The 13,478-nt window shown below is 38.1% G+C and overlaps 1 protein-coding gene and 1 long non-coding RNA gene across 4 annotated transcripts in view; both read right to left on the bottom strand.

The window, feature by feature from the left end:
• The window catches only part of RFTN2 (raftlin family member 2), a 65,246-nt gene extending 61,249 nt beyond the window's left edge, over positions 1 to 3,997 (bottom strand). For all 3 annotated transcript variants that reach the window (XM_072812900.1, XM_072812902.1, XM_072812901.1), the window contains exon 1: positions 3,859 to 3,997. In XM_072812900.1, the coding sequence (XP_072669001.1) occupies positions 3,859 to 3,997 (139 nt within the window). The remainder of the gene's footprint in view (positions 1 to 3,858) is intronic.
• A 5,559-nt stretch (positions 3,998 to 9,556) lies between these two features.
• LOC140625387 (uncharacterized) lies at positions 9,557 to 13,452 on the bottom strand. Its single transcript, XR_012024712.1, has 2 exons — positions 13,345 to 13,452; positions 9,557 to 13,188 (listed from the first exon to the last, which is right to left on the bottom strand). It is a non-coding gene; the product is annotated as an uncharacterized lncRNA (long non-coding RNA).
• Between the last annotated feature and the right edge of the window lie 26 nt (positions 13,453 to 13,478).

The raw sequence follows: 13,478 nt of genomic DNA, 5'->3' as shown, positions 1-13,478 counted from the left end.
CCAGGTCACAGCATTTCTTTTTTTTTTTTCTTTAAATTTTTATTTATTTATGATAGTCTCACGGAGAGAGAGAGAGAGGCAGAGACATAGGCCGAGGGAGAAGCAGGCTCCATGCACCAGGAGCTCGACGTGGGATTCGATCCCGGGTCTCCAGGATCACGCCCTGGGCCAAAGGCAAGCGCCAAACCGCTGAGCCACCCAGGGATCCCTAGCATTTCATACTCCATTTATTTCCAACCTTATTTTTCCCTTTCTCTAATAAAACCCCCCCTTAGCTCACTGCTCTAGTCATTAGTCCTTGAATATGCCTCAACCTCTTAACCTTTTTTCTGACTGTCTAAGCCCTATTTGTTTTTCAGGGTCAGTTAAAGTCCTAGTTTGAGTTTCAACTGATCCTATTCAAAATTGATTTTTCCTTTTTCTGATACCACTTTATCTTGTACTGTAATTTTTCATCCATTAATTCAACAAAACTTATTGTCCATTGTTCATGTGCCAAGCACTGTGCTAAAAGGTAGATATGATATAGTTTCTGACCTTGAGGAGCTCATGGTCTTGTCTAGTTTGTCTAGTTTGTCTAGTTTGACCATTTAGAATATAAAATACTTGAGGGCAGAAACCATCTAGTTTGTCTAGTTTGTCTAGTTTGACCATTTAGAATATAAAATACTTGAGGGCAGAAACCGTCTTATTTCTTTTTATATTTCCAGTACTTATCAGCCTATCCTCATATGTCATATGTATTGATTGCTGTTAACAGTGGTGATTAAAAAAAAAAACAGTAAGAGTTTAATAATAAGGAAGCAAGTCAGAGGCCAGCAAAATTTACTTAATATATTTTACATAATTTTACTAGAAATTCAAAGCTACCATCTGTCCTTCTGTTGGTTTTTTTGTATTGTAAAAAACTCTTTTAATCTTAAAGCTGTTTGTGCTTTAAAAATCCTTAAGGCAATTATTATTCAGATTGTTTTCTGGGATTTAAGGATGAAACTAACACATTTGGATCATTTACAGAGTTTAACTATTCGTTAAGAAATTCTGTAACATGCTCCTTATACACTCACACACTCTCATAAATACACATTCATATACAATAATCCAGAAAACTTGTCACAAAGATTGTACCAAAATCTCACTAGTCTCACTTGGTAGACCTGGCGTAAAGCCAGGAGGGATAATAATAGTTAACTTTTATTAAGTGGATTATCTTGTATTATCCTCTTTAATCCTCAAAACAACTCCATTATGTAAGCACCATCAGAACCCTTCTTTTTCAGATGGGGAAACTGAGGTATAGTAACGTTTATAAACCTGCCAGACTTAGAAAGAGCCTAGATTCAGAATCCAGGAACTTTGATACCAGAGTCTTTTGTGCTTAACGACTATGCTATTATTTCTCCCATGGAGATGTAAATAATGGTTCAAAATCCTCCTGCCCACCCCTCCAAAAAAAGTGTGGGGAAGCAGAGAGGGAGAGAGAGAGAGGAAGAGATACGGAGAGAGAGGGAAAGAGAGAGAAAGAAAAGCGAGTGAGAGAGAGTGAGGGAGAGAGAGGGGGAGAAACAGAGAATGGAACTGAATGGGAAATAAATTGTCCAGGATAATCAGCCATCCTAACATAGGGCACTGGAAATTTCAGAGTCTCCTCCTCTTGCCCCACTGAGACTTTACTCTCTGTCTCATGTCCTCTGTTTGGAAAAAAACGGAGGAAAACAAGGTAAGAGACAGGCTCATCATGAGCACACACAGCTGTCACCAGACCATTTTGTTTCCTGAAAGGTTGCTCACAGTGGCCTCTGAGAAGCAGGAGGTGCCACTATTCTGTACTTACAGCAATCCCAGGACGGAATTGCCAGTGCTCAACAGAAGGCTGGCATGTTTTACCCTACTCCCCCACACCCTCTAAATCATTCCTCTATACACTGGAGTGGCAGGTGGAGGTCAGAGACAACAGAATAAAGAAAGGTGGTCTGGGCAATTGGAGTGATAGAGAATCTTGGCTTCTGAGGCAAAGGCAAAGACAAAACCAAAACATAACAACAAAAATGTGGAATAATTGGACAGAAAGGGGCACCAGGAGACTAGGCGCTTCTACCAAATAGGAACCAGATGCAACTTTAAAACATGTGCCTGCTTTCTATGCTAACATTTGCAATCTATGCCCATACTTACACTTCATAGCGTGACACTCTATGACCTCCTCCAAACACCTAGAGTGGAGGTATCGATTATACTCCTTTCACAGAGAGAAGTGCTTCTTCTTGCTAACAAAATCAAAATGACTTCTGAAGAAAGCTGTAGATGTTTCTGATTCAAGCATGACTGCATGTATACATATTCATTTGAGATTGTTAACATGGTTAGAAAGAAATTAATGAGAAAAAAATGTCAAGTTATTTTAAGCCCTATGATCCTATGGTGGGTTGTGCAGAAATTCTTAAAGTGCAGATCAAAATGGCTCTGGCCTAAAGTTTATGAGTAGACAAGGTTTCAAGTTTAAGGAAAGTGTGTGTTTGTGTCCTATGGATTACAGAAACTTGTCCTAAAAATAATTGATAAGAACAATCAATGAAGAAAACATAGCACCACATCACAAGTATTTCTCAAGTGATGGTTTTTGAAAAATGATAGAAAAAATTCACATGATTGGTTAGTTCTCTGATTATCACTATTATCTTAATCCACTTTTAACTTTCAGAATTAAAAAGAAAATTAAGAATATTGACATTTTTTCCCCTTTGGTAGCCTTAGCCTTAGATAAAAATAGAAATGTGAATATGTTAAAACTATATGTACAGATTTTATGCATGTCTCTGGAAGGGAGTTTGCTTGCTGGCTAGCTCAATTTTTGACAAAGAAAAATGGGCTGCTCTTGCTTCTAGCACAAAGATGCACTGTTCACAGAACAAACCAAAAAATGGAGAATTTGTGTTTAAGTTGAAAAGAAAATAATATCCAACGTGATAATTTATTTAGTATAAACTTTCTATTAACTGATAAAATGTGTACCTTATTAGAATAAAAAGTGTAACTTTGTAATAAGAACTTAGAATACTAATATCTGGAAGTTCTAACAGCAAGTAAGACATTCTGAATTTTATTTCAGTACCCCATAATTAAAGACATTGTTCTGCTTTTTAAAAACTAGGTTTTATCCATGTAGTTGTATACTCTAAAGTTTCCAAAAGAAGTGAGGCAAAGTATTTGTGAGTTTGAGCTGCCTCTGTTCCTTCCACAGGATTGCCATCTGGGCTTGTTTATTTGTGTTTCCAACTTTCTGGAACAGGGAGTTTCTCTGTTAGGCACGGGGCACCAAGCAAAGGAAGTGTCTTACAGAAGAGTATCTTTTTTTTTCTTTTCTTTTTTCTCTATTTTCAAACTTCAAGTTTAACTTGGTCAAAAATATCAAATGACTAGCACAATCACAAAATTTTACATAGTTGGAAACCTCAGAATTATCTTAGCAAATACTCTTCCCCATGATGCAAATCATATACCCTACATGCTACCTTCTTGTGACTTTCAGATCTTTTTCAAGACCCAAACTGTCATTAAGGCTATAGCTATTTGGCTGGGAAATCAAACATATTTGTCTATCCTTTTAAAAATAAAAATGAAAGAAATAATTCCAAGCAGTTTTTCTAATTTTATAAAATACATGAGCCATATTACAAAAAATCAAGCAAACAAACCGAAAATCTTTCAAAATATAATTAAGAAACAAAGCATTATTGTTAGATTTACACAATCTGATTGTGAAGAATAGTTTAAAAATTCACAAGCAACACTTAAAAAAAACTAATGCATTCTCTTTGAAAGATTTCATTTAGCAAATAAAATAGAAGCAAAAATTACCTTGTAAAGTAAAATCCAGCAATACATATTCGTAAGCAAATTCTGTCTTTGTTTCCACTTGCGGTCTCTTCAGGGTAGAAAATATTTTTCCAGGGCTGCTATCATCAGGGTCTTCTAGCTTTCTAAGTCCGCACCCCATGGCAAAATCTGTAAGGAATTAAATTGCAGGATAGGGGAGGGAGAGCAGCAAATTCTGTTGTTTAAGCTGAAAAAAGAAAGTTACAGACTTAACTGCTTTGATTTTTTCAGCTAAACCATAGGTAGTCAAAAAGAAAACATTTGAGTCCAAAGAAAGGAGCTGAAGACTTTTTCTATCCATTTTTCTGTAAAGTCGTTGAACCCATGATGATTAAGCTACAGCTCTAGGAGGCTGGGCTTGATCTTAGGAGAAACATGCAAGCTGCTACAACTTAGCGGAGAATTTCCATGCCACGTCAATTTACAGCCAGCCCCCTACCAGAGTTCTGTCGCTCCGGGCACCAACAGTGCTTTGTCTGTCCCTGTTGGCTGGATGATAAAAGAGGTGTCCAAAAACGGAAATAAAAGGCAAAAGTGCAACTCGGATGGAATTATCCACAAATAGAGGATATATTCAGGCATAGTGGCATGCAATTCTTTTTCTGTTTTCTCTTTTCCCTCTTTCCTGTGCCCACCCCCTCCTTCCTCTCTGCTATTACCAGAAAAGCAAAAGGAGGGAGGAAGGGAGGGAGAAAGAGAAAGAATGAGAGAGAGAGAAGGAATGAAAAAAAATGGATTCTCAACACGGTTGGAAACAAGAATCATTTCCAGAAAGGAAGTCAGCTTTAGGAGGAAATTGCTCCTGGAGTCTAAAAGGAGAAAAGTAAAGTGTGTGTGTGTGTGTGTGTGTGTGTGTGTGTGTGTGTGTGTTTTAAACAAACACTTTAGTCTTTAGGTACTACTTTTGAGGATTTCTTTTCACAGGAAGATTCTCTTTGCTGGAAATATCATAGACTAATAAAACCACCAAATAATAAAAAATTCATACTAAAATATTTTAATAAAAAGATTTTATTTATTGCAAAGGAAGACAGTTATATGAATAATTAGTTTCCCCAACATCCTTAAAGTTCAAAGTACTCCACAATTAGAAGGCTTATGAGAGTTAACTATTAACACTTTCACAGGTCCCAACGTATCCTTAATTAAAAAAAAAAAAGCAACAAAACTGACAATTTGATTCATTCAGTAAATTGCCATTTACCTGAAGTCAAGAACAATTTATAATGGACCAGTTATAATGTGTGTTTACTGCATTTTACCACACAGAGCTCAGGTAGTATGGTGCACTCATCAAAACTGAGTCCTGGAATCAGACTGCCTGGCTTCAAATCCTGCTTCTAGTGCCTACCACAGACGTGATCCTGGGCAAGTTACTTGACCTCTTCAAGTTTCAGTTTCCTCCCCAACAAAATGGAGTTAATAATAGTACTTACTTCATGGGTTTGTTATGAAGCTGAATGAGATAATCTTCTCTCTTAACACTATGCTTGGCTAATAGCACAAAATAAATTTGTTAATGTGCTTCCATTATAAAACAGGGTTGAGAATAGTAATAGGGAGGAAGTGGTTCTGCTACCACTCCCATTATTTACAAAATAAACCTGATCACATTTCAGATTCTAGGGAACATAAGCCTATAAAGATTTTTCAATCATATTGAAGAGTGCATATGAAAACTCTCAAAAGGGGGGATGGGTTAGTTTGTAGATCTCTATGACCCCTTGTCTCTTCTTCTGCATACTTATCTTTAAATAGTATACTTCTTGGGAGTGATTTTATTTATTTATTTATTAAAGATTTATTTATTTATTCATGAGAGACACACACACAGAGAGAGAGAGAGAGAGAGAGAGGCAGAGACACAGGTGGAGGGAGAAGCAGGCTCCATGCAGGGAGCCCGATGTGGGACTCAACCTCAGGTCTCCAGGATCACACCCTGGGCTGAAGGTAGCGCTAAACTGCTGAGCCACCCTGGCTGCCTGGGAGTTATTTTAACAGAAGAAAATTCCACAGTCCTTCATTCTCATGGATGAGCATGGTTGATGGTAAGCAATTTCAATTTGGCTAAAAAGACAGCAGATTCTCACCAGTGTGACTCATTTCAGTGCTTTCGTGTCTGTCATTTTTCATGTCCTCTTGTATGGTGGGCTGTGAGCTCCTGGGTAGTGGAAATGGCATATATGAAATTCACTAGTCCCTGTTGCAGTACCTGGAAGATGACTTATTATGTCCTCATTGTATTTACTAAGTGCCTGCTTTATTTCAGGCACTGAACTAGACACTGGTTGGGGACACAAGATGACTAAACATGGCTTCTGTCCTAAAAACACCTCATGGTTTAATGGAGAAGACACACTTATAAACAGACAATTTCAATATGATTCCACAGCTGAGGAGATAGAAGTATGCATAGGATGCTACAGAAACCCAAGAAGGGGCTTCAACTCAGCTTGGAGGATGAAATCTGAGCTGTCTTGAAGGATGACTATCCATAAAATAGATACAGGTGGGGAGCATGTGCTAGGGAAAGAGAAAAGCTTGAGCAAGGTCACAGTATCATGAACACTATGGCATGAACTTGAAAGAGCATGAAGTAGTTGTAAATTGCTAGAACATAAAATTTGATATTTTCTTTTACTAGGCGGTAAGAGAGGCAAGAGCTAAGTTGCAATGGGTCTTATATACCACACAAAAGGCATTTGGAATTTATTTGTAGGCACAAAGGAGAAGTAAATTATCAAATGGAAAATCAGAGGAGTAGTTTGAAGTAGGCAAGTAACAACACTTTGTATGTTTGATGAATCACTATTGCTGCTTTGAGGAAAATGGTTTTAATGGGAGCAAGAATGGAGGGAGGCCCGCTCAGCAGAGTATTGCAGTAGTCCAGTTGAGTGCTTGCTGATGACTTAAGAAAAGAATGAATATGGTACATCATTATGCCCTTAAATATACTTCTTAATCTTTAGTAAAAGGAACTATAAAAAAAGGAACTATAGTTCCTTCATAATTGAACTATCACTTTCATTTTTCCTTCCAAAATCCAACAAAATAAAATTTTATTTGACACATCATTATCACCCAGAGTCCATTGTTTACAACATGGCTCACTCTTGGTGTTGTCCATTCTATGGGTTTTGACAAATATATGACATGTATCCACCATTGCACTACCATACAGAATAGTTTCACTATCCTAAAAATCTGGGCTCCTGCTATCCATCCCACTCTAACTTCTTGTTTAACTCTGATGCATCTGGCAATTGTAATATAAAGGTTAAAATATAGATCGAAGTCAGTTTCTCCTACCCTGATATCCAAATTTCACAACCACATTTGTCTCCATGGATCATTTTTTACCATCATGTTTCCCCTGGCTTGTCATATATTGAGCACTTGTAGTAAATAGGATAAATTTTTGGAATAAATGTTTTCTATCATTGATCATCTTTTCCATATGGAATGACATGTTTGCTGACAATTCTAGATTTCAGGGGCAGCTTTCAGTTCTGTATTGCAAATAGGGTTTCCCCAAGTGCAGGCTCTTATTGGCTGTATTTGATGAAGATATATTATCAATTCTTGTCTGTGTCCTAGTAAGGGCTCACTTAGTCTTTGAATGAATGAATAAACTTTATGAAAACATTCTCCATAACTGGTAGTAAGATATTCTCATAATTACTACTCAAATTTGGATCAACTAAGTTCACTAAAGTCTGAAAGCTTCTAAGAAATAATTATGTATCATCCAATTGTATCATCCAATCATCCAATAATTATGAATCATCCAAAATTATGACTCATCCAATTCCAATTATGTATCATCCAATTCCCTACAAAGTTTTTGCATAATAGTAACTTTTAAATTCAATCTATTTTATGTGACCCTGATCCAAAGAGGTAAATTCAACAATAATTCAAGTACTTTTTATGGAGCAGTGACTACATATGTAGGGCACACGTGGACACAAAGATGAAAAGCCAGTTTATCTTCTCCAGAATTCACAAGCTAGCAGGCCGACGCTGAGTTTTAACTAATGCACTGTTAGTTTCTTAATGCAGTCAAATTTCCTAAGTAACTAATGACATACTGAAATCACTATTTAAAAAAGGCTTTCTTTAATGATTAGAAACGTCACACTAATACATATAGTCACATATATTAAGATTTTATTTTGACTTTTTATTTTGTTCTATAGTCTGTCTTCTCAACATTACATATTTAAAATTTTTTAATGGCTGTATAATCTTACAATGTCCCACAGTTCATAATATTATTCTTTTAAAAATTTACTGAATATTTTAAAAAAGGATTTTATTTATTTGTGAGAGAGAGTAGGAGCAGGGAGAGGGATGGAAAGAAAGAGAAGGAGACTCCCCACTGAGCTGGGAGGCCCAACCAGCCTGATGGGGGGGGGGCTCCATCTAGGACCCTGGGATCATGATCTGAATCAAAGTCAGATGCTTAACTGAGTCACCTAAGTGTTCCTTATTGAATATTCTTAACTATTCTTCTAGATCAGTTTTCAATGTAAGGCAGAGCCCTCTGATTTCAAAGAAGTGCCAGTTTTGGTGAAGAGAGGGGGCTTTGATCATGAGGGGAGACCAAGCAGGCAGGGTTCTGGGTCTACCATATACCACTCTTTTTCAAACAGAGTAGTTTAGCCTTCATCAGTTTCATCAATTTCATATACCCATAAGAAACAATTAAACCCCCATAATTTTCAGAAAAGGATGCCATTTGCATTATCAATAAACTATGTAGTTTCCAGACATAAGTCTATTGAATATAAATAAGCCAGACTTGTATGTATAAAATTATAAAACTATTGAACAGCATTAAAGGAGGCAGGTAAATGGAGAGAGATACATGATACATAGTCCTTTTTAGGAATACTTAATATTGTAATTATCTCTCTAGTTAGCCCTTGACACCTGTTGTTGACTATAGATTTAATGCATTGGTGACCTAAGCCCAAACAAGTTTTTTTGTATGGAATCTCTCAAGTTGATTTTAATATTTATGTGGAAGATAAAAAGACCAAGAATGTCTAAGACTTTCTTTTTCTTCCTTTCCCTCTTCCTTTCCTTTTCTTTTTTCTTTCTTTCTTTCTTTCTTTCTTTCTTTCTTTCTTTCTTTCTTTCTTCTTTCTTTCTTTCTTTCTTTCTTCTCTTTTTCTCCTTCCTTCCTTCCTTTCCCTTCTTTCTTTTTCTTTCTTTCTTTCTTTCTTTCTTTCTTTCTTTCTTTCTTTCTTTTTCTTTCTTCCTTCCTTTTCTCTTTCTTTCTTTCTTTCTTTCTTTCTTTCTCTTTCTCTTTCTTTCTTTCTTTTTCTTTCTTTTCCTTCCTTCCTTTTTCTTTCTTTTTTCTCTTTCTTTCTTCTTTCCTTTCTTTCTTTCTTCTTTCTTTCTTTCTTTCTTTCTTTCTTTCTTTCTTTCTTTCTTTCTTTCTCTTTCTTTCTTTCTCTCTTTCTCTCTCTTCTTCCCTTTCTGTATAGAGCATGAGCAGGGGAAGGAGCATAGGGAGAGGGAGAGAGAGAGAATCTCAGCATGGAGCTGGATGCAGGGCTCAATCTCAAGACCCTGAGATCATGACCTGAGTTGAAATCTAGAGTCAGATGCTTTATGACTGAGCCACCCAGCCATCCCTAAACTACTTCTGAAGAAAAATAAGGAGGAGATATTAAGACTTTATATTAATATTTATTATAGAGCTGTAGTAATTAAATCTGTTTTAGCAAGGCATAGACAAATTAACCAATATAACAGAATGAAGATCCTAGAAACAAAAGCCTGCATATGTGGAAATTTAATATATGATGGAAGTGGCATGGCAAATCAATGGAGAAATGGAGCTGGGACCGTTGATCATCTATATGGGGATGAAATTGGATCCCCACCTTGTATCATACATAAAAATTTCAATTTTACATGAAGTATTTAAACATCAAAACCAAAAACTTTACGTTTTCATATGAAAATATGGATATTTATTTTGACATCAGAGTACTAAAAGGTATTTCTAAAGCAAAGAGATAATCAGAAAAATAGTCATAATGATTAATCATAAAATGACAATAACAAGACAATTTTTTTTAAAGATTCCATCTATTCATTCAAGAGAGACACACAGAGAGAGGCAGAGACATAGGCAGAGAGAGAAGCAGGCTCCATGCAGGGAGCCCGATGTGGGACTCGATCCCAGGACCCTGGGACTACACCCCGAGCCAAAGGCAGATGCTCAACCACCCAGGCGTCCCTAAGATAAATTTTGATAAATTCTACTCTATTAAAATCAACAACTTCTGCTCATTAAGAAGTTTAATGTGAAGAGACAAGATACAGTTTGGTACATGATACTTGTAAAATATCAACCAATAAAGGAAGAGCATCAAGAATATATAAAAACCTTCTGAAAATAAAGAAAAAGCCACGTCAATAGAAAAACATACACAAAATACAAATAGGTGCTTCACAAAGAAATTTATATAATAAACACACACAGAGATGCTTAACCTCACTTCTAAGTAGATAACTGCAAATTAAGACCACAGTGAGATAACACTGTATTGTAGTAAGATACACATAAAATTTATCATTTTAGCTGTTTTTTAAAAAAATATTTTATTTATTTATTCATGAGAGACACAGAGAGAGAGAGGCAGACACAGTCAAGGGAGAAGCAGGCCCCATGCAGGGAGCCTGACATGGGACTTGATCCCGGGTCTCCAGGATCAGGCCTTGGGCTGAAGGTGGCGCTAAACCCCTGAGCCTCCTGGGCCGCCCCATTCTAGCCATTTTAAAGTGTACAATTCAATGGCATTAAGTACTTTCACAATATTGTATAATGGTCATCACTATCTAGTTCCAGATCTCTTTCATCACCCCCCAAACCCCATAACCTTTAAGCATTCAATCTCCATTCCAACTTTCCCCCAGCTCCTGGTATCTACTAATCTCCTTTCTATCTCTATGCATTTGTCTATTCTGGATATTTCATATAAATGGAATCTGCAATATACAGTCTTTTGTGCCTGGTCTCTTTTATTCAGCATAACACTTTAAAGTTTTTTTTTAACATTTTATTTTATTTTTTAAAAGATTTTATTATTTATTTATTTATTTATTTATTTATTTATTTATTTATTTATTTTCATGAAAGACACGGAAAGGGAGAGGCAGAGACACAGGCAGAGGGAGAAGCAGGCTCCGTGCAGGGAGCCTGATGTGGGACTTGATTCCACGATCACACCCTGAGCTGGAAGCAGACTCTCAACCGCTGAGCCATCCAGCTGCCCCCACCCCCCCTTTTTTTTTTTTAACATTTTAATATTTACCTGTATGATAGCATTTATCAGTAATTCATTCCTTTTTATGGCTGAATAACATTCTATTATACAGATATACCGTATTTGTTTATTCATTCCTCAGATAATTGATGTTTGGGGTATTTCCATTTTTTAGCTATTGTGCATAATGTTTCTATGAACATTAGTGAGATAATATTTTATACTTATTTAACTGGCCAAAAATTAAGAAGTAGCTAATATCAAGTATTGGAAAGACCTCTTCAATGGTATGTTCCTGATGGGGATGTAAATTTGTTTAACCATGTTGGAAAACAACTTAGCATTATCTTGTGAAATTGAACTTTCATATCCTCTATGATCCAGCAATATCATTTCTAGATATATACCTAGAGAAACTTTAGCATGTAAGTACCAGGAGATTTATATAAGAAAGTTAATAGTAGTACTTTTTTTTTTAATTTATATATTTTTTTAAAGATTTTATTTATTTATTCATGATAGAGAGAGAGAGGCAGAGACACAGGCAGAGAGAGATGCAGGCTTCATGAAGGGAGCCTGACGCGGGACTGGATCCCGGGTCTCCAGGACCGCGCCCTGGGCCAAAGGCAGGCGCCAAACCTCTGAGCCACCCAGGGATCCCCAGTAGAACTGGCTTATAAGAGCAAACAACTTGAACCACTCAGATGTCCATCGATAGCCATTTCTTTCAAGGAATCTGCTATAAAGAAAAGAAAAATAATGGAGCAGCAGTGGGTACAGGATAAAAGCTAGCATATTTGTATGCTAAAGAATGGACTCCATGGAAAGGAGGTGGGGGTGTTTGGAGAGTTACCAGAAAACTTCTTAGACTTTTAGCCTGGATTTGTCTATCTGGAGGGTGCTGTACATATCCTCCAGTTTTCAGCTTTACCTATTCTTCACTTTCCCTTCTTAAACTGCTGGGTCAAATAGAGCATATCAATTAAACACTCAAAGACTATTTGCTATACCTATTGTGACTTATATAGAGAATTTGATTGCTCTACTTTCCATATCACCAGAGAAATCAGATCCAACTTACCAAATACTTCCATTCATAGATGATTATTATTCAGTAGTCAGAATGAAGTAACTAGACTTACAGAAGGAAACATGGATGAATCTTAGTAACAAAATGTTGAGTGAAAATGGTTGGTGGAAGATCACATGTAGCAGGATATCCTTTTTTTAAACAATATGTTGCTTAGACATATATGTGATAACACAAATACAAAAAGTACAGAATTTAGGACAATGATGACCTCTAGAAGGTCTGCAAGGGGAAAAGGAGCCCAGGGCAGCCCGGGTGGCTCAGCGGTTTAGCGCCCCCTTCAGCCCAGGGCGTGACCCCGGAGCCTGCCCCTCTCTCTGTGTCTCGTGAATAAATAAATAAAATCTTTAAAAAAGAAAAGGAGCACATAGAGGGAAGTCACTGGTCATCTAGTTCATTGGTTCTCACACTTCTCGCCATCACCTGCAGAGCTCACTAAGACCTGGATCGCCGAGCCCCACCCTCAGCGTAGGTGGGGGCCTGAGGCCTAAGAATGTGCATCTCTAACAAGGTCCCAGGTGCTGCTAATGCTGCTCTCGTGGAATCACAGTTAGGGAACCACTTCTAGTTGTTAGGTCGGGTTGCAGGTTCACAGGTATCGCACTGCATTTTCATTATTAAGCGAACACAGTATTTCAATGAAAAAAAAAAAAAGGATGGGCGATCATAGACCAAACAGGAGAGTGTTTCCCGAACCTCAGATTAATAGTAATCCAATTCTGGGCTCCGGATGCATCCGCCCCGGCAGAGCCCGGGTTCCATCACTAAAAGCAAACGTGAGAAACCTGCAGGAGAACTGCGAGACCACCTTGGAGTCCTTGGGGCGGTGGGGTCGAAGGTGGGTTCCCCCTCGTCCGTGGCAGCACACTGCGCTTCCCCTCTCGGGATCTGACTCGACACGGAACACATGCGCCTCCTTCCCCGAGTCACCAAGAACTGTATTCGGAGAGAACAACACCTCCCTTACTGGGCCGGTTCTGGGTCTGCCCTGGAGCGCCGTAGGTGATCACTTTTCCTCGCTCCCCCGCCCCCGGATCCACGGCTCCGACCCCCACGCCGACCGGGCGCCTGCACAGCGTATCCCTGCCTCACCCCTCACGCCAGTCGGCCGACGGGAGAAAACACAGACACAAGTGCCCACCGCAAAGCAGGGCGCAAAGGGCGCTGCGGAAGCCTCGGCGGCGCTCCCGACCCCCCCCCCCCCCCCGGCTCCTGCGGCGCCCCCT

The sequence above is a fragment of the Canis lupus genome, chromosome 36 (genome assembly GCF_048164855.1).
Source record: "Canis lupus baileyi chromosome 36, mCanLup2.hap1, whole genome shotgun sequence".
NCBI lineage: Eukaryota > Metazoa > Chordata > Mammalia > Carnivora > Canidae > Canis > Canis lupus.
This window is presented reverse-complemented; position numbering and strand designations above follow the sequence as displayed.